General features: G+C 48.7%; 1 protein-coding gene and 1 long non-coding RNA gene across 2 annotated transcripts in view; one reads left to right on the plus strand and one right to left on the minus strand.

The window, feature by feature from the left end:
* Positions 1-1,172: 1,172 nt before the first annotated feature.
* On the minus strand, positions 1,173-12,621 carry LRRN4 (leucine rich repeat neuronal 4). Its single transcript, XM_032351381.1, has 5 exons — positions 12,459-12,621; positions 10,812-11,472; positions 9,452-9,656; positions 5,151-5,288; positions 1,173-3,580 (listed from the first exon to the last, which is right to left on the minus strand). Exons 2-5 carry the CDS (start codon positions 11,461-11,463, stop codon positions 2,341-2,343), a joined length of 2,235 nt encoding a protein of 744 aa, XP_032207272.1. The 5' UTR covers positions 11,464-11,472; positions 12,459-12,621; the 3' UTR covers positions 1,173-2,340.
* Positions 10,476-26,687, plus strand: part of LOC116595238 — a 52,361-nt gene continuing 36,149 nt past the window's right edge. Inside the window, exons 1-2 of the long non-coding RNA XR_004287571.1 lie at positions 10,476-10,665; positions 11,824-11,969. This is a non-coding gene — a long non-coding RNA (uncharacterized LOC116595238). The remainder of the gene's footprint in view (positions 10,666-11,823; positions 11,970-26,687) is intronic.

Genomic DNA, 26,687 nt, shown 5'->3' on the forward strand with positions numbered 1-26,687 from the left:
TGACCTTACTTAGAAATGGGATCTTTGCAGATGTAATCATGTTAGGATGAAGTCCTACTGGCTTTGTGTAGGCCATAATCTAATGCCTGTTGTCCTTATTAGAAGACAGAAATTTGGAGGGTATGTGCTATGGTGAGTGCCGTGAAATGTTTAAGCCTGATGATTCACAGACCTGTACCCCTGGGGCACATAATACATTATATGTTAATAAAAATAATTTTAAAAAGAGAAGTTTGACTTCTGGGTATATCCTGGAAGGAAATGAAATCATCTTGAAGATATGCACTCTATGTTCACCACAGCATTATTTACAATAGCCAAGACATGGAAGGAACCCAAGTGTCAATGGATGAATGGATAAAATGTGGTATAAATACATAGAGACACAGAGTGATGTTTTTTATTCAGCCATAAAAATGGAAACCCTGCCATTTGCAACAACATAGATGGAACTTGAGGGCATTATACTGAAGTGAGATAAGGCAGAGTAGAACAAATTCTGTATGATTCCACTTATATGTGGAATCTTAAAAAAAATAAAAATAAAAAACCCAACTCCTAGAAACAGCAGTAGATTGGTGGTTCATAGGAGTGGGAGACAATGGGTGAATGTGGTCAAAGGGTACAAACTTCCAGTTATGAGTAAGTTCTGGAAATGACAATGATCCCCAGAAGACAGCACAATGATTATAGTTAATAATGTATACCTGAAAGTTGCTTAGAAAGTAGTAGGTCTTCAAAGTTCTTACCACACACAAAAAGGTACCCATGTGTGGGACGCCTGGGTGGCTCAGTTGGTTAAGCAGCTGCCTTCGGCTCAGGTCATGATCCCAGCGTCCTGGGATCGAGTCCCGCATCGGGCTCCTTGCTCGGCAGGGAGCCTGCTTCTCCCTCTGCCTCTGCCTGCCATTCTGTCCGCCTGTGCTCGCGCTCTCTCCCTCTCTCTCTGACAAATAAATAAATAAAATCTTTAAAAAAAAAAAAAAAAAAGGTACCCATGTGAAGTGAAGGGAAACTTTTTTATAATCATTTCCCAATATATACGTGTATCAAATCAGGTTGCACACCATGAACTTACACAAACTTATATGTCAGTTATATCTCTGTAAAGATGGGGGGAGAAATACTTTCTTAAAGAGGGAAATTTGGACGCAGAGAATGCCATAAGACAATGAAGGCATCGATTGGATTTATTTGCAAACCAAGGAGCACCCAGGACAGCCAGCAACCAGAACAGGCAGGGAACAGTTCTGAGTCTCCAGAAGAAACCACTCCTGCTGATACCTTGGTTGTGGTTTTCTGGCCTGAACTGTAAGAACAGATTTCTGTTGTTTTAACCCACCTGGTTTGTGGTAATTGTTCCAGTAGTCACAGAAAAGTGAAATAAGTACTAACTTAGAAAATTAAAATCTAGAAGTAATGACACACATTGTAATTTTATAAAAAATGCTTTTTTTAACATTGGTATACAAGTGAAAAGGGGTGTTGAAAGGCGTTGCCCACACTCAGATACAAATCCTGAAGGCACTGTTTGATGCAATGGAGAGCAAATGCTTTGTCTTCTAGCTAGAGCCTTGACGTTCTTTTTTGTTCATCTCTTCTCTTAAAAGACCAAATCCCGGAAGTGATCCTATTGCGCTTTTTTAAGAAAAGGAGTTCGTAGTTTCTTTGACCACTTACACTCTGGAGAAGTCCAGTAGACAATGACTTTAAAAAGGACAGCTTGTCCTTGTGTTTCACAGAGGTTCCCAGAAGACTGCAGTTTTAACTACAAAGCTAAAAGCACATTTTTTTTTTTTTGCCAAGAGACGCAATAAACCCCAGGCAGCCTCAGGAAACAACCAGTAGTTCTCCCTTACCCCAGTTCTCAGATTAAGAATCCACAGGAGTTGATTCCTTGAATACCACCTGCTTTAGCCAGAAGCTTGACCCGTGGGAACGTCCCTGAAATGACTTGAGGATGTCACTTCCAGAATGGCAAAAGAGACTGAATTGTTTGAACTGTTTTATCTCTTCCTACTTACACACCCAATCTATTCGACTGGACTCCAAGGGGCACTGACTGCTGAAAAACAACACCACACAAGGCTGCGCTGTGGCAACGGGAGTGGTCTGGTGTGAACTGTAACGTTTCTGGGCACAGAGAAGACGGCAGGGAAAGCAGTGGTTCCCTGGACAGAGAAACTGCATGGCAAGTTCCCTTTGTGCCGCAAGAGTGCTGGCTTCACAGAAATTCACAGAGGCATTCTGAGCTGACAGGGTCCTCTTTGACCCTCTGTCTCTTCTTTTCTAAACATGGGCGGCTAGTTCTTAAGCTCCAGTGGAGGAGGGGACGCGGAGCTAACTGAGCGTCTGGAGCTTCAGCGGGTAGTCGAAGGCTGGGTTTTTGTAGGCCACCAGGTGCGTGTTGTAGCGCTGCAGGCTCACCGTTCTGCTGCGGCGACACAGACATGCTGCCAGCAGCAGGGTGGTGATGAGCAGGAGGCCGCAGGCAGTGCACAGCCCCGCGAAGACCAGCACAAAGCTGGGCTTGGTGGTGAAGGCGGCGCACGCCCGCGTCCAGCCCGAGGCCTGGACAGGCTGGCTCAGGCCCGCGCGGTTGGCGGCCAGGATGCACACGCGGTACATGGTGCCCGGTGAGAGCCCATACAGGGGGTGCTGCCGGGCGGTGGCATAGATGTCCGCCACCACTGTCACCGACTGGTTTTCTGCCCAGCCCTCAGGAGAGTAGTGGATCTGGTAGCCGTGCACCACCGAGTTCGGGGCGCACCAGTGCACGAGGGCCGATGTGTCAGTGGTCTCGGTCACTGCCTGCAGCCTGGGGGGATCCGGGAGGCTGTCCTCCCCGCTGAGCCCGGGGCATCGACACCGTGAGCGCCTTTGCAGCTCCGCACACGGGGTCTGCAGGTGCTTGCAGGGGTGGTAATCACAGGGGACATCCTGGGGAGGTGCTCCCACCTCCTCCTTCTGCCCCTCCTCCTCCTCCTCACTAGATTCGTCCAACAGCAAGACTGGAATCCCGCCCTCAGAAGGACTCGGGTGAGGCGCCTGCAGGGTGGCCTGTGCCCTGTAGTCGGGCTGGGGCGTCTGCACCTGGCTCCAGGGGGTAGGGAAGAGCCCAGGGTGTTTGCCGGCCAAGGGGGTGGAAGCAGCTGACACGTGAGGCGCATGGACCAGCATGGCAGCGTGCTCTTGGTGCTCTGCCCCAGCTGTGTTTGCAGCCCTGCGCAGAGCGCTGGAGGTGCTAGAATCTGCTGTGGGGATGGCCATGGAGTGGGTGGTCCCCACTTTGATGCCACTGTGGGACCATGCGGTTTGTGTGGCGGAATCCGTAGGGAAGGAGAGGGGCTTGGTGACACTCTGTCCAGCTTCCACAGGTCGAGTGGAAGGGGCTGTGCTCCATGGGGTGGTGAGACCCTGCGCTGATGGTTGGTGGGTGAAGGGAACAGCCGGGGGCGAGCTAGAATTGAGGGTGGTGCTTTGGTCCAGATGACACACAGTGGGCAGCTGGGACAGCGAAAGAGGGGCTGAGAAGATGTCTTGGGATCCTGAAGCCGGTACACACACAGTGTCTGCTGCCCTAGAAGGGAGACCAACCAGTTAGAAGGTGTTTGAGTCCTCAGTGCAGACAATCCCTCTCATCAAACCCAAACATGTCTGCTAGGTCCCACCGGCCACACACTCTCCATCCTTCACTTTCCTGAGCCCTAGGGCAACCAGTGGAGTAGGCTTCCCTCATCATTTCCATTGGGCAGAGAAAAAAACAGAAGCTCAGCAAAAGCAACTAACCGGGACGCCTGGGTGGCTCAGTGGGTTAAGCCTCTGCCTTTGGCTCAGGTCATGATCTCAGGGTCCTGGGATCGAGCCCCATGTTGGGCTCTCTGCTTAGCGGGGAGCCTGCTTGCCCCCGTCTCTCTGCCTGCCTCTCTGCCTATTTGTGATCTCTGTCTGTCAAATAAATAAATAAAATCTTTAAAAAAAAAAAAAAAAAAGGAACTAATTGCCCAAGATAGCAAGTGGCAGAACCTAAACCCAGGGCAGGTTTGTGAATGGTGGCTCTGATTCTCCAAGTGTAGTCTGCCATTTTGTTGTCACCTATCTACTTCCGGGCTGAATACTAGTAGTAATACTCATACCAGCTAACATTTTCTAAGTTCTTGCCATATGCCAGTGACTACTGTTAGCACTTTACTGTATCAACTAATTTAATCTTTAGAGCTTTATGAGGTGGCCACTATTCTCCCGATTTTATGGTGGGGAACAGAGGCACAGAGAGGTTCAGTAATGCAGCCAAAATCAAGAGTAGTAGTGGTGTGCAGAGGTTACAATCTCAGTCTCTTCATTAATACTGTAATGAGACGCTTCCCTGCAAAGGGCCTGGGTCCTTATCTTTGGAGATAACATGAGGAGGTGGGGGGTAGACTGATCCCCACTTCACAGCTGGGTTTGGGTGGGACATAAAAAAAAAAAAAAAGCAGAGGATGGAGGGAGGTGTCTCCTAAAGCAAGCTAGAGGGGCTGGTGGAGCTGGTTTGAGTGTTTTCTGGTAGCCAGCCTGAGCATGGCTCCCCAAGGCAAAAACAGCCCTTCTAGCCAACAGTCAATGGGAAGTCCTTGAAGGACTTATTTTTCACTGTCCCACAAGAGCTCTGTAAGCCCATTGGCCTTGGACTAAATGATGCAGGGGACCAGGCTGCATCTTGGGGACTCACTAGTGGGGCCCAGTAGTTAAGAGCACCATTTTGGAGGCAGATAGATTCTGCCTCCTCCACCCAATAGCTGCATGAACCCAAGCAAGCACTTCGTCTCTTTGGGCCCCAACCCAACCCATCAGTAAAATGGAACACAGATAAGCCTGTCTCAGCAGAGACAATCTAGCTGTTGACTTAGCCCATTTTCCCCGCTACTGGGCACAAACCTAGAATACATTACCCAGCCTCCCCTGTAGTAGGTGTGGCCTGCGACCGACATCTGGCCAATGAGATGTGAGTGGAGATGAGAGGCCCCACCTCCTGTCTCGACCCATTAAAACCATCCTGTCTGTTCCTCCATGCTCTCCCTGCCACTCTGCCAACCTGCTCAAGAAGGGCAAGCCATAAGCTGTGAGAATTTCGGCTCACCTCTTAGTCATCTGCTTTGTAAGTATGTTACCTGCTTAGGACAGTCCTCTTTGCATCCCTGAGGAGCCAGGACAATTCACAGCTGCAAATGAGGGGGTTGCCAAAGAGGCTGATGGACAGGACTTGGGAGGAATGCAGGCTCCACGGAGGGAAAGAACTCAAGTTGCAGCTGAAACATAAAAAAATCAAGTCAGGCTTTAAAAACCTAGTCAAAACTATTGCCAGAGAGCCATGGTGGTGTCACTGCAAAACCATTCTGTTAGGGCTTAGAGGATACTACTTTGGACAAAACTCTTTAAGGACCTTGGACTACCTTTTTTTTTTTTTTTTTTTTTGGTCATCTGTAAAGCGGAGATACCAACCAACTGAGTCACTCTCACTCCTCCTATTAAATGGAGACAGTATTCCCCTGCCCATGTGTTATATCGCCAAGAGTCTATGACAATGACACCATTTATAAGTGTACATCTCTACCTGAAAGTAAGATATTGTTATTATAGACCAGTCACAAGAGATGGCAGAAGTTCTTAATGAGAGCACTCTGGAATACGGGCTATTGCAGTTGAGCTGTTGCTGATGGTACTCAACCACTAGTCCTTTGGAAGATGCCTCGCTGGAGTGTATCATGCTCTTGCTGAGTAGAAATTTCCCCAAAACTTAGTAGCTTAAAACAACAAAGATCTGTTCTTTCTCCTGATTCTGTGGTTCTTGTGGTCCAAGCGAGCTCAGCTGGGGCTGGAAGATCTAGGATAGCCTCACATATATGGAGCCTCAACTAGGTTTGCTGGGGCCTCCCTCCATAAACTCCTCATCATTCAGGAGGCTAGCCCAGCCTAGTGCACAGGGTGGTGGAGGGCGGGGAGGGAGGCGGGCTCCCAGGTGGGCTTCCCAGGAAGGGAAAAGCTCCAATCCTCAACTGCTTTCAAGCCTCTGCTTGGGTCACTTTTGCTAATGTCCCACTCCCCTAAGCAAGTCACATGGCCAAGTGCAGCAGCTTCAAGAGGTGGGGGATAGACTCCAGTTCTTGAGCTGCCAAGTCACATTGCAAAGAGGTGTGTCCACATGGAAATGTAAAGCACATATATGAATATATACATATATGCATGCTTGCTTTCAGCCGATTTCACAGAGCCAGAGTGGAAATCTTAAAATCAGAGATCACTTAGCACTTCAGCATCCCAAGGAAATATTTTTCATTTTGCCTGAAGGGGGAGAGGGGAAAAGGATTGTCATCTTTTTGAGCAGGTAAGGTTCCCCAGGGCTTTACAGTCATTATCTCAGTGACAAATCAGTGAGAGAATGATATTCTGCTCATTCTACAGATAAGGAAAATGAATCCTTTCCTTATCCGGCGTCCCTTTCTGCCACCAGTGTAGCTTGCATGTGATGAAATCAATTCGAATCACCACCTACATGGAGGTACAGGAGGGCCTGGCTCACATCCTGGTGTGGGTCACATTGTAACTTACAGAGCCCTAGTGTGAAAGAAGGTTCATTTGCTCTCCTAAATAACCTATTTTCGATTTTTTTTTTTTTAGATTTTATTTATTTATTTGACAGACAGAGATCACAAGTAGGCAGAGGCAGGCAGGGGGGCAGCGAGGAAGCAGGCTCCCTGCTGAGCAGAGAGCCCGATGTGGGACTCAATCCCAGGACCCTGGGATCATGACCTAAGCAGAAGGCAGAGGCTTTAACCCACTGAGTCACCCAGGTGCCCCTCCTTTTAAGATTTTATTTATTTATTTGGCAAAGAGAAAGAGAAAAAGCAGGGGGGGGCAGCAGGGAGTGGGAGAAGCAGACTCCCCACCGAGCAGAGAGCCCAACATGGGGCTCAATCCCAGGATTGCTGGGATCATGACCTGAGTTGAAGGCAGATGCTTAACCAACTGAGCCACTCAGGTGCCCCCTCTTTTCACTTTTTTGCTGAACTATTGCCCCTCCCTCCTGCATGTCAGAGGGGACTGTGGAAGGCTTTGGGCACACTGGGTGGGCAGAACAGCCAGGAAGGTGGCCATCCCCTCACTGGTGGGAGGTGGCCATGCCAGGGAACCCAATATGACTATTTAACACAGGCCCCCCAGGGAAGGCTGTGGGTAAGCTAAGGAGAGCAGAGAGTAGGCCAGGCTAAAAGGGGGGAGAGGGTCCAGCAGGGCAGATGGAGACACTTGAGAGCACCAAGAAAGCAAGTGGCTGGCTCCTTCCTCACGCCCTGGCTGGAACACAGGTGTTACATTGGGGGTGGGGGAGCCTAAGATGAGCCAGAAGGGATTAAACCTCCTCCTTCAGGCCACAGAAGGCACCGCAAGGTTTTCATCTGGCAGGAGACTCAATCAGATTATGATTTAGACAGACCCCTTGGCTGAATGTGGTGACTGGATGGTGTAAGTGTTCTTACCCTGGGGTCTGTGAAGGCGGGGTGTTGTGACCAGGGATGGGGTGGTCAGGATTTGAGCTGGGGCAGCATGGCTCCACATCTGATACCTTCCATATGAGTCTGAGGCTCAGAAGAGGAGTTGGAGCCCAAGAGGCTAATATCCATTTCACCAACATCACTACCATCACGATTACCCTCACTGTCCCCAATTCACCATCATAACCAACAACATCACCGTCACCACCACCACTGTTATGGCCATCATCCCCATCACCTTCTTCACCACCACCGTATCATCAAGAACGGTACAGCAAGTACCGTAATATGTCAGGCACTGAGCTAAGTGCTCTGCGTGTTCTGTTTCCTTTGTTCCCACGCCAAACCCCAAAGTGAATACTCGGGTGATGGCTGGTGCTAGCAGAGAAAAGAGAAAAGTGGCTACTTTGAAAGTGATGAGGGGCAAAGGTACTTCACGGGTCCAGATGTGGGCCCCTAGGAAAGGAGGTGGTCTGGGCTCACCTTCAAAGGTATGTATGCTGCCCTTCCTGCGGAAGTCAGGTCAGGAGGGGGAGTACAGTGACACTTTGGACAACCAGGCCTGAAAGGACAGACTCTGGGCCCCAACCGCAAGTAGGATGCTTCTAATCTCTCACCTTTCCTCCCTAGACCCATTCAAACCTCAGAAGGGCCGAATTGCATAAACCCTTGCAGGTGGGTGGGGGGAAGCAGGTGGATCCAGTAATGGAAGACCCTGATGCCTCCTGCCCTCTTCCCACAGCAAGTTTCTCAACCTGGGCTTAAAGGAAACTTTACACGCATGAGAGTTTGGAGTTTTACTCTTACTCTGGACAAGACGGAGTTGCATGGCTATTAGGCCACTGGACTATCTGGTACCTGACCGAGATATCACCCAAAGGAGGAGGAAGAACAGAAGTCCAGCGAGGGGGCGCCTGGGTGGCTCAGTGGGTTAAGCCGCTGCCTTCGGCTCAGGTCATGATCTCAGGGTCCTGGGATCAAGGCCCGCATCGGGCTCTCTGTTCAGCAGGGAGCCTGCTTCCCTCTCTCTCTCTCTGCCTGCCTCTCCATCTACTTGTGATTTCTCTCTGTCAAATAAATAAATAAAATCTTTAAAAAAAAAAAAAAAAAAAAAAAGAAGTCCAGCGAGGATGCAAAGGAGAAGAGGGAGAGGAATGAAGGTCTGATTAGCGCTATAAATGGTTACATCTGTTCAGTTTAGTGTAGTGGGCAGAAATCAGTTACGGAATTCACATGTGTCTTAGAACTAAAACACTTCTGGGGAGGTGCCTAGGTGGCTCAGTGGGTGAAGCCTCTGCTTTTGTTCTTTTTTTTTTTTTTTTTTTTTTTTTTTTTTTAAAGATTTTATTTATTTATTTGACAGAGAGAGATCACAAGTAGTCAGAGAGGCAGGCAGAGAGAGAGGAGGAAGCAGGCTCCCTGCTGAGCAGAAAGCCTGATGCGGGACTCGATCCCAGGACCCTGAGATCATGACCTGAGCTAAAGGCAGCGGCTCAACCCACTGAGCCACCCAGGCGCCCAAGCCTCTGCTTTTGGACCAAGTCATGATATCAGGGTCCTAGGACCGAGCCCCGCATCGGGCTCTCTGCTCAGCAGGGAGCCTGCTTCCTCCTCTCTCTCTGCCTGCCTTTCTGCCTACTTGTGATCTCCGTCTGTCAAATAAATAAATAAAATATTTTTTTAAAAAAAAAGAAGAAGGGGCGCCTGGGTGGCTCAGTGGGTTAAGCCGCTGCCTTCGGCTCAGGTCATGATCTCAGGGTCCTGGGATCGAGTCCCGCATCGGGCTCTCTGCTCAGCAGGGAGCCTGCTTCCTCCTCTCTCTCTGCCTGCCTCTCTGCCTACTTGTGTTCTCTGTCAAATAAATAAATAAAATCTTATAAAAAAAAAAAAAGAAGAAGAAGAAGAAGAAAGAAAACACTTACTTCTGGAACAGAAGGACCTGTAGGCGAGGAGTGTCTTGGAAGAGCTGTGTGTGGACAGAAGTCAGGGCGGACGAGTCTTGACAATCCAGCTGCTGCAGGTTGGGGGTCATCTTGAAAACGGCTGCCTCCAGGATCCGCAGCCTGGGCATCTTCCTCAGGTGGAGAGAGGTGAGTTTCGGCAGGTCTCTGATCCACCCTGACCGAACTGAAATACAGAGGGGGAAACTGGCAACTACCCAGGAAGGCACAAACCCGTGAGGCCAGCACAGCATTAAGGAAAGGAGGAGACGGATGAGGTGAGTCATAAAGGTCATTGATGAGCATGGACAATTAACAGCTTTGGGAATCTCAGAAGCATAGACCATTTCAGTTGGAAGAGCCCTTAGAGACTCACTAGGCTGCCTGCCTGCCTTCCTTCCTTCCAGCCCTGGGGCAGCTAAAGTCAGAGAGGAGGACAGGCCCAGGGCCACTCAGTTGGGGAGGGATGGCATGAGGACTTGAACCCAGGACACGGTCTCTAAGGCTGCTGTTGCCCATCCTCTTGTTAAACTTCACAGGGAACTACCCCAGATTTCACTCTGAGGGCTACCAGAAGTGGGGGTGTTTTTGAGAGGGGTAAGGAAGGGGGAGATGAGATCAAGGCTGAAACCTAATTTTGTGGCTCCCCCAACAAGTGGAGAATGTGCTACTTTCCCTGTTTTCCATTCTCGCTCTTTTTTTTTTCTGTCCACAGTGGAATAGGTGATTATAGGCATATATAGTGTTGTTGTTGTTTTTAAATAAAACCACCCTAGTGAATCAGTTAAAACATGCCAAGTGCATGTGTCTTGTTTGACGATTCAACGTTCACAGAAACCACTTGAGCCAAACCAAGTAGAAAGATCAACGAATTCATGCTCAGGTTAACTGCGTGTTTGGTGCTAACTTCATTCATTACTCAGCCTCGAAGCGATCCCACTTCCCCATTCTACAAGCATTTGTCAGCTCCGCTAGGTAGCAGTAATCAGAGTGGCTAAGGCTGGGCTTTGGGCTCGAATGCCCGGGCTCAGATTTGGAGTCACCACTTAAACCGCGGGCCGCTCATTCCGCTGTCCGCGCCTTGGTTCCCTCCTAAGGAAAGCGGAGATCCCTACTAACAGTCCCCACCTCTCGGGCCGCCAGAAGTTAACCACCCTGTGCCCTTCGAACCGGGCTGTTGCGCTCCGCAAACCGAGGTGGGGCCCTTTCTGAGCCGCACGGGGAGCTCGGTGCCCTGGTCGCCGCCCCACCCCCCAACCCCCACCCCGGAGGAAGCTCATGGCCCAGCCCCTGGAGCGCCCGCCCAGCCCGGCTCCCAACTCCCGGCGCCGTCCGGACTCACCGCGCTCCAGGAACGTGCCGCTGAGGTCCAGGACCTCGAGCGCGCCGCCCGCTCCGGCGAAGGCCCCGTCGGCGATGCCCGCCCCCAGGTCGCGGCCCAGCGCGGTGCCGGAGAGGTTGAGGAAGCGCAGCGCCGGGAGGCAGGCGAAGGCCCCGGGCTGCAGCGCCTGCAGCGGGTTCCCGTCGAGCGCCAGCGAGCGGAGGCCGGGCAGCGCGGGCCCAGCGCATGGCGGCAGCGTGGCCAGCTGGTTGTAGCTGAGGTCCAGCGTGTGCAGCGCCGCCGGCCCGCCGGGGCCCCAGCGCAGCGCGGCGATGCGGTTGTGGCGCAGCGTCAGCGCCTGCAGCCGCGGCAGGGCGCCGAGCTCTGCCGCACTCAGGGCGCGCAGCAGGTTGTGGCTGGCGTCTAGGCTGCGCAGCGCGGGCGGCAAGCAGTTGGGCAGGCGCTCCAGGCTGCGGTTCGCCAGGGTCAAGGTCGACGCTCCCGCGGAGGGCAGCCCCTCGCAGGGCGAGACCGTGGCGTTGGCGGCCCCGCTTTCCCGAGAGTCCTGCCGAGTCAGCCGGAAAAGAGGGCCCCTCTCCTGGGGAGGCCCTGCCAAGCAGAGGCGCAGCGCCGTGGGCAGCAGGACCCGCAGGGCCAGCAGGGCCCACCACATGGTGCGTGGCTGCGGAGAGAACAGCGAGACAGTCCCTTCAATGCGCAGAAACCCCGAACGAAGGGGCAGACGTGGCGCTCTACCCTCCTGCTCTGCGGAGAAGCCCAAGGGCTGGCTGTTCCCTGAAGGACGGGGCAGGGATGAGGGGGAGCTCCTGTGGCACCTCGTGCCCATCCCGCTCCCAGATGCCTTTCCCTCTAATTCACTTGTGGGTTAGTATCCACGAGTGACTTCTTGCAGAAGGCCTCCTACGTCTGTCCCCTCGGGCCCGAACGTCCAAGTAACCTCCTCCCTTGTCCCCATTGCATGAGCTTCTGGGGGGAAGAGACTGTGTCCTTTACTGCCGTAAACTTTCCCCAGGTGCACAGATGCTGCCCCAGAACCATCTATTAATAATGAGCCGGTGAACGACCTCAGTCAGGAGAAGCTCTGCTGGAACAGGAGGGGACTTACGGAAGATTTTGTTGCCTCAGTTTTTCCCCTTAGAACTAATGGGCCAGCCACAGGTGAGTCGGATTTGCGTTTGACCTGGTTTGCAGGTCATGGTTTAAAATGAGTTCGGAGGGCAGAACTTTCTCTTCAGAGGGCTCTTTCTTGAGATGGTACTCCGAGTTGCCTTTTGGGAGGAAAAGAGCCCCCAGAAAGCTGGGAGGCTTGGAAACCTGGGTTCAATGGTCATAGCAACAAAAGCCAGAGCCCCTGAGCTCACCCTTGCCCTGGAGAGGTGGGTGAAGCCTTCTGGGTGTGGAGTTTCTAGAGTCCTCAGAATTTCTTAGGGCAGTTGGGAGATCAGGTAGGGGTAGATCAAAAACCCTTTCACATGGCCCCATCTCTGCAGGTGTGTATCCTCTACCACTGTCTCTGCCGACCTCCAGGTTTCTGAGCAACCACCCAGGGGAGGGGCTTCTCTCTTGCTAGTTGGGGGTCCAGGCAATGAGAAGGATCCTGGAAGCTGGGGCCAGGAGTCCATGCGTCTGGCAATATGTCATACTCACCCTAAGCTGTCCTTTTGGAGTGTGGCACCCCTTTGCAGTCCTCTATCTTATAGATTCCAGAGGTCCGTGACTTAGACAGCAGCTCTGCTCCGAATTCCAGAGGGAGGCCTGTTTCCCAGGTACCCCTGCTCCGGGCCCCACCCACTGAGAGGGCCTGAGATACTCCAGTCCCTGCAGCTCCTCCTTCCCCACCAAGACTGTGGTTCTTAGCCAACACTTTCAAGGCCTGTTTCCCTCCTCCCCTGCGCTGGGCCTGGGCCTGCCCCTTTCTAGGCCTGGCACTTCCTTCCCGCCCTCCCCCATCTTTACCTTTCCCTACACTGCCTTTCCAGATCCTGACAAAGGGAGGGAGGCAGCTCTCCCTGGCCAAGGAGAGGGTGCTAAGGGGTGCAGTGAGGGAGAGGAATCTGATCTTCCTGCCCTAACACAGCTGATGAAAACCCCTCAACTTAGGAACCCCAAGGGGAAACTCCACTGGGGCCGCCCCTCCCTCTCTGGGAGCTTTGTACTATCGCTCAGTAAGCTTTGCTGCCCACTACACTTCATCTGGTCGACCTCTTCATTCTTCAAAGCAGTGGGACCAAGAACCATGGACTCTAAAGGCAGAGAAATACCGCAACTAAACCAGATCAGGCGTTCCCAGGAGTCGTTAGATTGGTTTCTCTGGGCCCCAGTTTGGTGAGAGCGTAGGTGTGCGTTTCTCTGTTTATCTTGTGAAGAGAAATAAAGATGGCGGAAATGCAGCAAGAAGGTTGCTGCCCTGTGCATGGCTGGGGCGATTGATACTGGCTACCAAGAGGTCTCCCAGGCTACCCAGGTCTCCCCAAAGCAGTGATGTTAAATATGCTTTGTTTAGTGCAGACAGAGCCCTCTTTCCCCAGAGATCCAAGACTGGTCATTTTGTCTGAGAGCCTTTGAGCTCCATCCCCCATCTCTTTTTCTGACCTCCCTCCTTGCCTTGCACCTTCCCCACCCCCGCCCCTGCCCCAGCCGGTGGTTAATCATCCCCAGCATTGTGTACACAGACAAGGACCAGAACTTCATAGATCTTTCCGCCCGTCAGTCCTTATCTGAGCAGCCCTGAGGAACTCCAGGACACCTCGGAAACTGGCATGTTGTGCTAATTGGATAATTGCAAGTCCCCTGGGATCTCCTTTGAGGACTTCTCTTCTGAAAGCCTCAAAATACCAGCCTAAGTGCCAGCCCGGGTCTTGCTGCTCAGAAGCATTCCTTCATCTGCCCTAGGTGGGGGAGGGGAGAGGCCTGTTCTACACAACACTGCCTGAGGCAATGCAAGTCCAGAGCCCCTCCCTGCCAATCTTCTCTTGTTAAACGAGCCAGGTCAACCCTCTAGGCCAGGAGGGGTTTGGGGAGCACAGACAAGGCTCTCAGATGAGAGACGAGAGGGGTCAAACTGAGACCCTGAAACAGAGACCCCGAAGAGAAAGGAAGCTGCCCCCCCCAATAAGCCTATAAAAGAGGATCCCAGGGAGCAATGCTGGGTCCTCCTCTGCACACCAGTGGGGCAAGGGGGCTGAGGAACCCCACTGAGGTAATTTCCCTGTACTTGCCCAGAACCCCAGGCCTTCTGAGCCAATGTCTTCTCCCTGCTGCTTGCTGGCTAGCTCACCCATGGTGGCAAAGGCCCGGCCTGGGCAGGATGACTTGATGTCTGAGCTTGGCCATCTGGTTTGCTCTTGTCATAGCCAACCCAAGCAAACACACCCTTGGTGGGCTGGCGAGGTTGGTGGCAGACTCTTCATGGCAGAGTTTGCTTCCTGGTCTTGCCCAGGTAGCCAGTTGGCTTTGCCCCAGTGGGTACACTCAGCTTGTCACCACAGCCATCTTTTAAAAATCCAGCATCTAAAAAAAAAAAAAAAAAAAAAAAAAAATCTGGCATCTACTATAGTCAGAGCCTAGTGCCATATGCATGTACTATTATTCCCATGGTACAGATAAGGAAACTGAGGTTCACAGGTGCTGCCTAGGTTCTGGAGCACACAACTACCTAGTCTGTCTGGCTTAACCACTGCTTTATATTGACTTACATAGGCCTCAGCATTTGACCATGTAATATGCCCTGTAAGCACAAGAGAACATTTTCCGAATATTTAGATAGCCCCAAATCATGCAAGAAGCCAGGACAGTTGGGAAATTCCTTTTCATAGGTGAGCAGCTCATTTTCAGAAGAAACAGAGCCAGATTCTTGCACCCTTGAGGGCCCAGGTCAGAGGCAGACATCTGGCCAGGGCCTCTGGGTACCTCTCAGGATGCCCCGGCCTTCTTCTTCAACCCCTTCTCTTCTAGAACCTCTGGGAGGTTAGGAAAAGATGACTGAAGAGTTCCTCCCCACCGGACAAGGATGCTAAGGTCCCAAACAAAGTCCTGAGACCAACAAGTTTGCCATGCCATGCCAAATGCCACGCAATGTCCTGTCCTCCATCACTTTACCCAGGTGGCTCCCCTCTGCCAAGATGCTCTCCACCTTGACCACCTGACTCCCCATATAAGCTTACTCTTCTATATCTACTGTGGGTTCTCTTGAGAGTTGACCTTGAGCGGCACCTGGGTGGCTCAGTCAGTTGAGTGTTTGCCTTTGGCTCAGGTCATGATCGCAGGGTCCTAGGATTGAGCCCCATGTAGGGGCTCTCTGTTCCGAGGGGTGTCTGCTTCTCCCTCTCCCTCAGTGCTTGCTCCCTCTCTCTTTTTCTCAAATAAATTAATAAAATCTTCCAAAAAGAGAGAGAAAAGAGTTGATTTTGAGATAAGGACCTGGGGGCAGGTAGTTTATTTGGGAGGTGACCCGGAGGAGCATGGAGGGGAACAGGAAGTGAGACAGGGAAGGGAAGGCACTGCAGCTGTGTTAATGAACAGCTCAGTCAATCCCACTGGGACCCCCCCCCCCAGACATGAGGGGAAGCACCCCGCAGGAGGAAGTGGTGAGAAATTGGGGCTATTTACTCACTAGCTTCTGCTTCTTGTTGGCTCAAGGGTTCTTTCTGTGGCTTTAAGTCCCTGACACTCCTAGTTTGTCCTGAGCACGAGTCGAAACAAATCTGATAGGAGTGGGCGTCTACAACGTCAGCAACAGCACCCTTCATGATTTTGCCCAGGCAGGCTCTCCCTTGGTGGGCCTCTCCCAGGTGACCCAGGCTAACTGCCATCAGGTGGGTTGTCAAGTCTCCTTAATATAGGCATTAAACTTCCTGAGACTTGAGCCACGTTGTTGTTCTCAGTAGCCCTGGTGCCCAGGGTTGAACCTGGCACATGTGAGAAACATTGCTCAAATGCGTAGGAAGACTACTCAGCGAGTCACAGTGTCCTCCGCAGTGACCAGGAGAGGAAGGGACAGGACTCCAAACATTAAACACTGAATCCCCAGGCCCCCCCAGCATCCCAGCATCAAAAGAGCTCAGGTTAGGGTGGACAAGGGGTCTGGTGGGTGGGATGGGGGTAGAGGGAGAGAACTGAGTCATAAAGATTTTTCCAACCCAGATTCCCCACACGCTTATGGATTTGGGGAGGAAAGATCTCATGGAAGTAGATCACAAGGTCAGAGTGTTAGTGAAACCAAATCCTGCAGGGGGAAAAAAAAAGAAAAGAGCCAGCAATTAATTATACACTTGGCTACACTTGTTTTCTGGACTTAGTTCAAAATCAGACATGTGGATTTTTGGCCTTAAAAGTGCCTTTACAACTTGTCTGGTTCCACTCTTCCCTGTCCATTTTAGAGGGAGGAAGCTGGGCCCTAGGGAGGACAATTGAGTTGCCTGAGGTCACAGAGGTGAATCCCAGTAATCCAGTGAGAAGGAGGGGTGGCCTGATTCTCATTATTCTAGACCGGGCTCTGGGCTCATTTGCATAGTGGACCAGGTCTCACCAACACTGGCATTAGCACTGTGGGTCTTTCTCACCTTTTCAAAGGTATGGCTAAGTGAACACACCTGATGAGTTGCTAGGCAGAGTCTCTGGACGTTCTGATCCTACTCTCCCCTTTCCCATCCCCAGAACTCCAGAAATAAAGCCCAATAATATACGTTGGCCCTGAGATTCAGAACTGGTGCTTTCCCAGGGGTCCTGTCCAGCTCTGTTCGCAGCGGCAGCAGCCTGGGATGGCCCGAGGGGGGCTGGTCTGGGCGGCAGGTGACTGTTCAGCCAGCCACCCTTGCCCTGCTTTCCAGATGCCAGACGGCTCTGCTGAGGGCCCTTCCCCTGAGTGCTGGAGCCGGAATGTAAAAGTGTACGAGCGGAGGCTGCATTTTTCTCTGACAGCAGAGATAAGCTGGAGGAATGGGAGGGGGCTTGAGGGAGGAGTCGGTACCAGGTTATGGAGTCTCGGGGCAGCCAGCTCTCAGGGAATGGTATGCAGAAAAGAGGCCTTCAGGTGGTAGGGACCAAGACGTCTGTGTGGACTCCGCTGACGTGGCCCACCTGCCTATGAGGAAATGATCTTCAGGGAATAAAATAGTCATGGGTTGAGACTCATGGTAGTTTCCTATCGAGGCAACCCTCAAGAGCGGTTAGGTTTTTAGCATAACAACTAGTAGAATGCTTAGAATTAGAAATATATATATCATTTGCAATTCTGGAAAAATCCACAGTGATAAAATCCCGCCTGAAATGAGAGGTCAGACTTGAATCTGCCGCTTTATTTGGCAGGTAGCACGTGGAACAAGACAGTACCTGGGCTTTATTATAAAACACATTCTGGAATTTATTACAGCCTGAGGCAGCACATGAGGGGAAAGGTCCTGAAACTGGGACAAGATGCCAGGTTAGCATTTGAATGCTGCCACTTTTAAAATCAGGTACAGTATCTGTACTCTGAAGCTTCTATCTCCTATTTTTCATCTATAAAGTCAACAGAAGGGTTCAGCTACCGAGCATGCCCCAGGTGAGCAGTGTTGAAATGGGGACTCAGAGATGAACGGGACCTGGACTAGAAGGGGCAGTTCTCAGGCTAGGACGGGCAGAAGACAGAGAAGAGCCACCAGCAGCGTGAGCATGCTGTCTTGTCCCGAGAGGCTGAGATGCAAGCTCTGGCTTAGGCTGACTCAGTGTCTAGCTTGTTCTCTGCTGGACCTCAGCACCTGGCAGTGCCTGGATACAACGCGTGTTTTTAAGAAATATTTGCTGAGTGAATGAGTGTTTAACTGTGTCCTCCCCTTCTTTGGTTTCCGATCAGCTGTAGTTCCTTGATCGGAATTTTGCACAGAGCAGCAATGGTTTGCCTGCATATTTATGTAGATTTTTAGTACGTTAAAGAAAATCCTTCCCAAAGCAAAAGCGTTCAAGTTAATCTTGCAGAGCTTGGGTGGGTGATGTTTATTTCCCATTGCCGCAGTGACCTACACACATGGTAAGACTTCGTTGAAAAGGAAAATGCCTGCTGTCCAATGAGCGTATGGGCATGCGCTACTTACCGTGGAAACGCAAATTCAAACCACAGTGAAACACTGCTATGCACCTGCCAGAATGGCCAAAATTAAAAAGACTGACTGTACCAAGTTTTGGGAAGGGTGTGGAGCAACTACAGGGCTGGTGGGAGTGTCAAATGGTACAACTACTTTGGAAAACTGTCCGTTTTCCAAAGCATATGTCTAAGCATATGTCTATGTAATGACTCAGCAGATGCACTCTTTTTTTTTTTTTTTTTAAAGATTTCACTTATTTATTTGACAGACAGGTATCACAAATAGGCAGAGAGGTAGGCAGGGAGAGAGAAGAGGAAGCAGGCTCCCCACTGAGCAGAGAGCCCAATTCTGGGCTTGATCCCAGGATTCTGGGATCATGACCTGAGCAGAAGGCAGAGGCTTTAACCCACGGAGCCACCCAGGCGCCCCAGATGCCCTCTTTATAGTCAAGAGAAAGGAGCATATAATCCACTGAAAGAATGTTTGTAACAACCATTCAAAAAAGCCCCAAACTGAAAATAACCCAAAGGGCTGTAAGTAGGAAAATGAATACAAAAAGTGTGGCAGAGTCACACAACGGACTACTACACAGTCACAAAACAACAACCACCACCAGCCAGATGAATCTCACGGACAACAGAAGGCAGGCGCAAGAATACATTCTGTATGGTTCCATTTATGTGAAGTTCAAGAACAGGCAAAACTAATCCATGGTCAGAACAGTGGTTATTTTTGAAGAGCATCCCAAGTACAATGGTCCAGTAGGTGTGAATTGGAGGTATGACAAGACATGGTGGATTGAAGGAACAGGCAGTTCAATATGGCAGGAGGCTAGTGGGGGCCATGGTGGAGTAGTGTAGGGAGAAGTCATTGGAAACATTACTTGGGCTTATTTTGTAAAAGACCCTGTGGTGGTTATTAGAGCTATCTGCCACATATGTCAACCTTTCTCTCTCTGGTCACTCAGAATTGTGCTTCCTGATTACTTATTGTTGAATGTTTCCATATTTTGTTGTGCTCAATGAGTGGTAACAGGAAGCTATGTTCGTCACTTCCAAACAATGCATTTAATTGCTGGTGTGAGACCCTCCAGGGCAATCCCCTTGGGCATTGGAAATATTTGGGAAAGTGGTTGCTGTATCAGCCTGGGTCCCTGGGAAAACCGGAGCTCCCTTGTTGCTGCTGTGCCTGTATTGGGGAATGGACAAGAAGTTAGTGAATAAGATGATTACAGATTGCAATTAAGAATTATAAAAGAGGGCGCCTGGGTGGCTCAGTGGGTTAAGCTGCTGCCTTCGGCTCAGGTCATGATCTCAGGGTCCTGGGATCGAGTCCGGCATCAGGATGTCTGCTCAGCAGGGAGCCTGTTTCCCTTCCTCTCTCTCTGCCTGCCTCTCTGCCTACTTGTGATCTCTCTCTGTCAAATAAATAAATAAAATCTTAAAAAAAAAAGAATTATAAAAGAAATCAGGGGTGCCTCGGTGGCTTAGTGGGTTGGGCCTTTGCCTTCAGCTTGGGTCATGATCCCAGGGTCCTGGAATCAAGCCCCACGTGGGGCTCTCTCCTTGGCAGGGAGCCTGCTTCTCCCTCTCTCTCTGCCTGCCTCTTTGCCTACTTGTGATTTCTCTGTCAAATAAATAAATAAATAATCTTTAAAAAAAAGAATTATAAAAGAAATCAAAAGGCTGATGTCATATAAAGGAATTGGGGAGGAGTGTAGGGGTGGTGTTGGAGAAGGGTTGCTTCATTTGCACCGAGGCCTGAGGATGAGATGGAGCTGACATGCAAAGGGCCAGGGGACTGATGTTCCAGGGAATAGCATGAGCAAAGGTTTGGAAGGGAAAGAGCCACAAAGCAGATCTTTGTGGCTGGAGGATAGCAGGGCAGGGATGTGATTACGCAAGTGGGTTGTGTTAAAGGTCACTCTAGTTTCTTTGTCTGTTGTAGGCCAGAGCAAAGCTAGACTGCTCCATGAGGGAGATGTTGAAAGTGTCCCTGGGGGAGGAGATGATGCCAGTTCAAGAGTGATGATGGTGAAAGTGTAGATAAGCGTTCACATCTGAAATATGTTGTGAAAGTGGAATCTGTAAGACCTGTCAATGGATTGGAAGTGAGGTGTGGTAGGCTGAATCAGGGCCCCCAGAGATACACATAGTTCAATTCCTAGAAACTAATATGGCAAAAGGAATTTGCATATGGGATTAAGGTGAGGATCTTGAGATGGGGAGATTATCCTGGATTATCTGGTTCGGCCCCGGCTAGAACAACAGGTATCTTTATGAGATGAAGGCAGAGGGAGAGTTTACAACAGAGAAGGCCATGTGGAGACTGTAGGAAGATGCTATGTCGTTGGCTTTGAAGATAGAGGAAGGGGCCTGGGAATGCAAGGAATGCAGTGTGGAAGCTGGAAAGGCAAGCGCATGGGTTGTCCCCAACCCCTCCCGAGTTAGTATGGCCCTCCTGGCACTTTGTAGTTGGCTCAGGGAAACTGATTTCAGAATTCTCACCTCCAGAACTCTGAGAGAATAAATGGGTACATCGTTGGTGTTTTTATTGTGGTAAAACATAAAGAACGACCGTATTACTTGAACCACTTCTTAGGTGAACTATTCAGTGACATTAAATACATTCATAATGTTGTGTAAGCATCACTGTTATCTATGCCTGAAACATTTTCATCATCACAACAAAAACTCTACCCATTAAATAATAACCCATTAACTAATAATAATCCCCCTCCCCAACTCCCGCTAACCTCTTTTTTTTTTTTTTAAGATTTTATTTATTTGACAGACAGAGATCACAAGTAGGCAGAGAGGCAGGCAGAGAGAGGAGGAAGCAGGCTCCCTGCTGAGCAGAGAGCCCGATGTGGGGCTTGAACCCAGAACCCTGGGATCATGACCTGAGCTGAAGGCAGAGGCTTTAACCCACTGAGCCACCCAGGTGCCCCTTGCTAACCTCTTTTCTACTTTCTGTCTCTATATTTATCTATTCTAGATACTTCCTGTCAGGGGAATTGCATAGTATTTGTCCTGGGTTGGCTTATTTCATTAGGTTTGATGTTTATGCCAAGGTCCAACATGTAGCATTTATCAAAATCTCATTCCTTTTTAAGGCTGAATAATATCGTTTGTTGTTTTAAGCCACCAAATTTGTGGTGATTAGTTATAGCGGCCGTAGGAAACTAATACATGAAGGATGAGAGAAAAGCTATCAAGGATGATCCCTAGGCTCTCCGAGCTGAGGACTGGATGGATTGAGATGCCATTTACTCGGAAAGAGAAGCCTAAGAGAGCAACAGATTTGGGGGAGGAAAATCACAGACTCTGTCTTGGTCATGTGAAGTTTGAGATGTCTGTGAGACCTAGGGAGATGCTGAGGGAGATAACAGGACATCCAACTGTGGAATTCTGGGCAGAGGTTAGCACGGGGAGTGACATTTGGAAGGCATCCCCACAGAGATGGTGCTTAAAGCCAGAAGACTGGTTGAGACTCCGTACGGCAGGTGTGCAGAGAGAGAAGAGAAGAGGACCAAACCAGCATCTGAAGGTGAAACAGGGGAAGAGGAGTCAGCCTAGCAGTCTGAGAAGTAGCAGCCAGGGAGGTGGGAGGCAAATCAGGAGAATTTGGAACCATGAAAGTTGGGAGAGAACAATATTGTATTAAGGAGGGCACAGCTAACCAGGCTGTTGTTGGTTTTTTGTTTGTTTGTTTTGTTTTTAAAGATTTTATTTATTTATTTGACAGAGAGAGACACATTGCGAGAGGGAACACAAGCAGGGGAGTGGGAGAGGGAAAAGCAGGCCTCCTGCTGAGCAGGGACCCCCCCTCCCCCAATGCGGGGCTCGACCCCAGGACGCTGGGATCATGACCTGAGCTGAAGGCAGACACCTAACTATGGAGCCACCCAGGCACCCCAGCCAACCAGGTTTTGACAGAGTGAGTAATGGAGGACATTTATGATGGGGACAAGAGTAGGGTTTAATGGGGGGAGGGACAGAAGCCAGAAAGGAGTGAATTAAGAGCACGAGAAAATAGGTACTAGCCTTCCTAACTATTTGGAGAACTTTTGCTGTGAGCGGGAGCAGAAAATGGGGAAAAGTAGAGTGTGAACCTTTTATAATGTGGAAAATATTGTTGTAGTTATCTATGGCTACCCAATCTACCTCCGAAACTTAGTGGCTTAAAGAAAAGGTTATTATATTCTATTCCATGATTTTTGAGGGTTAGGAATTTGGTCATACTGTGGCTGGATGATTCCTTCGTTCCAAATGCATTGACTGGCATCCCTGGTAATATTCAGCTGTTGAATGGGATGGTTTTGAGGCTTCAGGATGGCTTTACTCATGGGTCTGGCACCTGGGTGCGGCTGACTAGAGGACTGGGCTCTGTTGAGACAGTCAGTTGGAGTGCCTACACGTGTCCTCCCTAGCATGGTGGCCTCAGGGCTCCAAGAGGGAGTACCCTGTGAACAAAAAGGAAGCTACATGGCTTTTTATGACCTAAGGTTATATATCACATAGCATTACTTTAGCTGTACTCTATCAGCCAATAAGGCCATAAGCCTATTCAAATTTAAGAGGAGGGGGACATAGATCCCATCTCTTGATGGGAAGACACTCAAAGAATTTGTAGCTATGTTTTAAAAGCTCCACAGATAGAAAAGGTGTTTGCAATCTGGATGGGTATGTACCAGGAGACGGAGAGAACTGAATGATGCCAAAGAGAGAAGAAAAACTTCAGGAATCAAGTCCTTTGGAGGTCATGAGGGGACAATACCCAGAAGGCTGGGGATTAGGCGCTTTTACAACTGGGGCAGGAGGGAAGAAAGATGTTGTGAAGACAGATGAAGAGTGAAAAGATGAGGCTCTTCCCATCTGATGACATCACTGTGCTCTATAATGTACAGGTCACAAATTTGTACAGGTTACAAATTATCAGCTGAGGATAGGTGGTGAGGTGGGTTGAGAAGAAAAGAAGGTACAAAATAGTAATTTCAGAGACTTGGTATGTTAAGTATTCTAACAGTGATGGCTTTTTGTCATTGCCGAAAATAGTATAGATTGTAAATACATGATTATTAATCTTTAATAACACATTAATAACAAAATTACTTTTTGGTGTTTATTAATTATGCTGAGTATTTATGGAACCTATCTGAGACACTGTAAATTCTAGGAATTTGCTGAGCAATTCTTTTAGGCGGGAGCCACATGATATTATATTTCCATTTTGTTGCTGGAGAAACTAGTATTAATCTCATAAAGTAAATCTGAGAAAGAACCCAAGATTAGGACTCTTGAGGTCATTTCTTTTTTTAGGAGAAGAGAGAATATGGAAAATACCTGTTTGTTTTACTTGAGGAAGATATTTGAATCAACTCTTGAGACTAATTAAAAAAAAAAGTATCTGGCAAGGGTTGGTCTTGAACAAATTTATTTGGTAGATGATGTCATTTTGCAAAGGAAGCTTTTAAGTGTTGAAAATATGTTTGTAATTCTTTGTTCTGGAATTGCTTTCAGAATGAGTTTTTCACACATACATACACACACACACACACACACACACACCAATCACCAGGGTTACTTTTGTTTGTTCAGTTGTTCACCAAAATATTTTATTAGTCACAATCTCGTAACTCACCTTATTTAGACTTGGATAGTTCCAAAAATTGAACCCCCATGAAAGTAATGAAGATTCATCAGCAGTAAGGATATCCCAAATAAGATGAACCAGGCTTGGGGCACCTGGGTGGCTCAGTGGATTAAGCCGCTGCCTTCGGCTCAGGTCATGATCTCAGTGTCCTGGGATCAAGCCCCTCATCAGGCTCTTTGCTCAGCGGGGAGCCTGCTTCTCTCTCTCTCTCTGTGCCTGACTCTCTGCCTACTTGTGATCTCTCTCTGTGTCAAATAAATAAGTAAAATCTTAAAAAAAAAAAAATAGATGAACCAGGCTTTGCTGAGAATTTCCAAAGGGGAGTTCTGAGGATGTTTAGAAAGAAGCACTGTTGCAAAGGTCCACACACACTTCAGGGTCATACTGTTAGGAGAGATTGAGATCTTAGGGTCCCCCAAACCGAACTTACTAGCTGTGCCCACTGACTTCCCCTCTCCCTGGTATCCTTTAGAATTATTTACCATTTGGAATTACCTTCAGAATTATTTACCATTTGGAATTAACTTTAGAATTATTTACCATTTATCCACTGCTGATCAACTTGACCCTCTTTTCCATTACTCCACAAATTCACTTCTTTACTGTTCACCACCATCAGGAATATGTTCAGCTGCAAGTTATGGAAAGCCCAATTAATAGTGGCTTAAACACATCTGTTTATTTTTCTTTTATAACAAAGAGTCTAGAATTAGGGGGCTGATGGTATCCCTTCAGCCACTCCATAATGACACAGACGTCTTCTGTTTGTAGGCTTTCCCATCTTTCGTGCATTTCCTTTATCCTCAATCTTGTTGCCTTCTGGTTGCAAGATGATTCTGTACCTCCAGGCATCATATCCAGACATTCAAGGCAGGCAGAACGGGGAACAGGGAAGGGGGAAGGTGAAGCCAGCTGCTTCTCCCTTCTCTCAGGACAGAAAATCTTCCCCAGAAACCTCCATGGCAAATTTTTCCTCAGGACTCATTGATTAGAACTGGTCACATGGCCACCCCTACCTGCACAGGAAACTGAGAAGTTGGGCAATAAGATTGTCACAATTGGTGTGGATCATTAAGATCCATCATTGGAGGCGGCCACATTGGGTCAGCCAAAATCAGGTTCTGTTAGCAAGGAAGAAGGGAAAATGTTTTGGTAGGTAATTTATAGTGTTGCTCACAATTGCAGCGTGCCAATTTTACTTCTGAAACAGCCCTCAGTTTTTCCCTACCTCTCTTTCCCTTGGCTTAGCTCTGGTCCTCAGGGTCTTTTAATTTGACTACCAGAGGCAGCCTCTGAAATGACCCATCAACTTCCGGTGTGACCCTCCTCCAGCCATTCTCCATCTGTTGCCAGACTGACACTCCTAAAATGAAGTCTGATCATGGCACCCCGTGGATGAGTACTTTCCCTGGCTCTCTCTCTACTAATGGCCCCTCTCCCAGGCTTGACCTCATTTCTTGTCCTTCTCCCTACTCTGAAAACTCTCACTCAACCCTTAGGACCAAGTCTAAATGTCCCTTTGTCTGGGAAATCCTTCGCCTTTTGCTCTTGGCTCTAATAAAACAACTCCCTCCCATTTGCTCTATATCTTTTTAACATGTCAAGAATAATGCCTGTTATATACAATGTTATTTTCTCAGAGGTTTGTCTCTTGCTAGATTGTATTATCCTTAGCAGGTAGCATAGTACCTAGCACACAGCAAGTGTTTATGGGCCGAGAAAGCTACTTGTTTCCTAATATCTATTCTCACCCTCTTTATCAGTAAAGGAACTCTGATTTTTAATTGAACCCATGGTGACTTTGATCAAAGACCCAATACTTCAGTCTGCCTTGTAGTTCATTGAAGCCATGAAACTTAATGCCTTGAGCTACAGCAGCCATGTTGGATCATGAGATGACTTTGTGAATTGAAGCTGTAAATAGGGGATGGAAACAGTGAAAGGACCTCGGTCATTGACATGGGATAGAATGCTTTATTGGCCTGGGCTTGCCTTTGGAATTTCTGGTGGAAAAGAGAAAAACTTCTCTCGTTTGAGCCACTATTATTTTCAATTTTCTGTCACTTGTAGCTAAGCAATTCTAACTGATAGAAGAAATAGATATATATATACATATATAATTTATATAATATGTAAATAGTATAAAATAATGTTCACATAAAATATGTAAATAGTAAATAAATGTAACAAATTATATCAACTATATATTTATATGTTATATAGCTTATATAAAATAAAAATATATGTGTGCATATGTATTTTTATTTTTATTATTAATTTAAAAAATTTTATTTGAGATAGAGAGAGAGACAGCAACAGAGATAGCAAGAGAGAGCACGAGCAGGGAGAGGGAGAAGCAGTTTCCCCACTGAGCAGGGAGCCAATCTCAGGACACCGGGGTCATGACCTGAGTCAAAGACAAACGCTTAACCAACTGAGTCACCCAGACACCCCTCTATATGTGTTTTTAACTGAATTGGTTGAAATACAGTTGACTGAAACTTAGCATGGCTTGACAACTGTAGGCCCATAGGCTACATTAGGTTCTCAGACATATTCGCTATGTATTCATATATGTTAAGATATGTGACTGCTCGGCAGGGCATGCCTCCTTCATCCCCGTGGTTGCACAGCTGGCTGAATGTGCCTGCGTACAAGACCCACCCAAGCACTTTAGCATTTGTAGCCACTTGTTCTTTTTTTTTTTTTTTAAAGATTTTATTTATTTATTTGACAGATCACAAGTAGGCAGAGAGGCAGGCAGAGAGAGAGAGGAGGAAGCAGGCTCCCTACTGAGCAGAGAGCCCGATGCGGGACTTGATCCCAGGACCCTGAGATCATGACCTGAGCCTGAGGCAGCGGCTTAACCCACTGAGCCACCCAGGCGCCCTGTAGCCACTTGTTCTAGAATGAACTTTGCTTAGGTTATAAATAATGGATTACTCAACAACTTCTTGCCAAGTGTTTGGCTGCCCAGTTGCTCTTCTGATGTCTACCTGACTCAAAGAGCCATTAATAAAGGGAGGAAAAGGTCAGAATAAAAATCATTTCACTCAGCCTCTAAGAGCAGAGCTCAGTCCCTGAGGGAAAGCCGCCTCTCTCTGGTGGAATTGGCATTAATCACTTATACGCAATGGCAGGACCCACGCCAACACCGTTC

Source organism: Mustela erminea, chromosome 7 (assembly GCF_009829155.1).
Source record: "Mustela erminea isolate mMusErm1 chromosome 7, mMusErm1.Pri, whole genome shotgun sequence".
Lineage (NCBI taxonomy): Eukaryota > Metazoa > Chordata > Mammalia > Carnivora > Mustelidae > Mustela > Mustela erminea.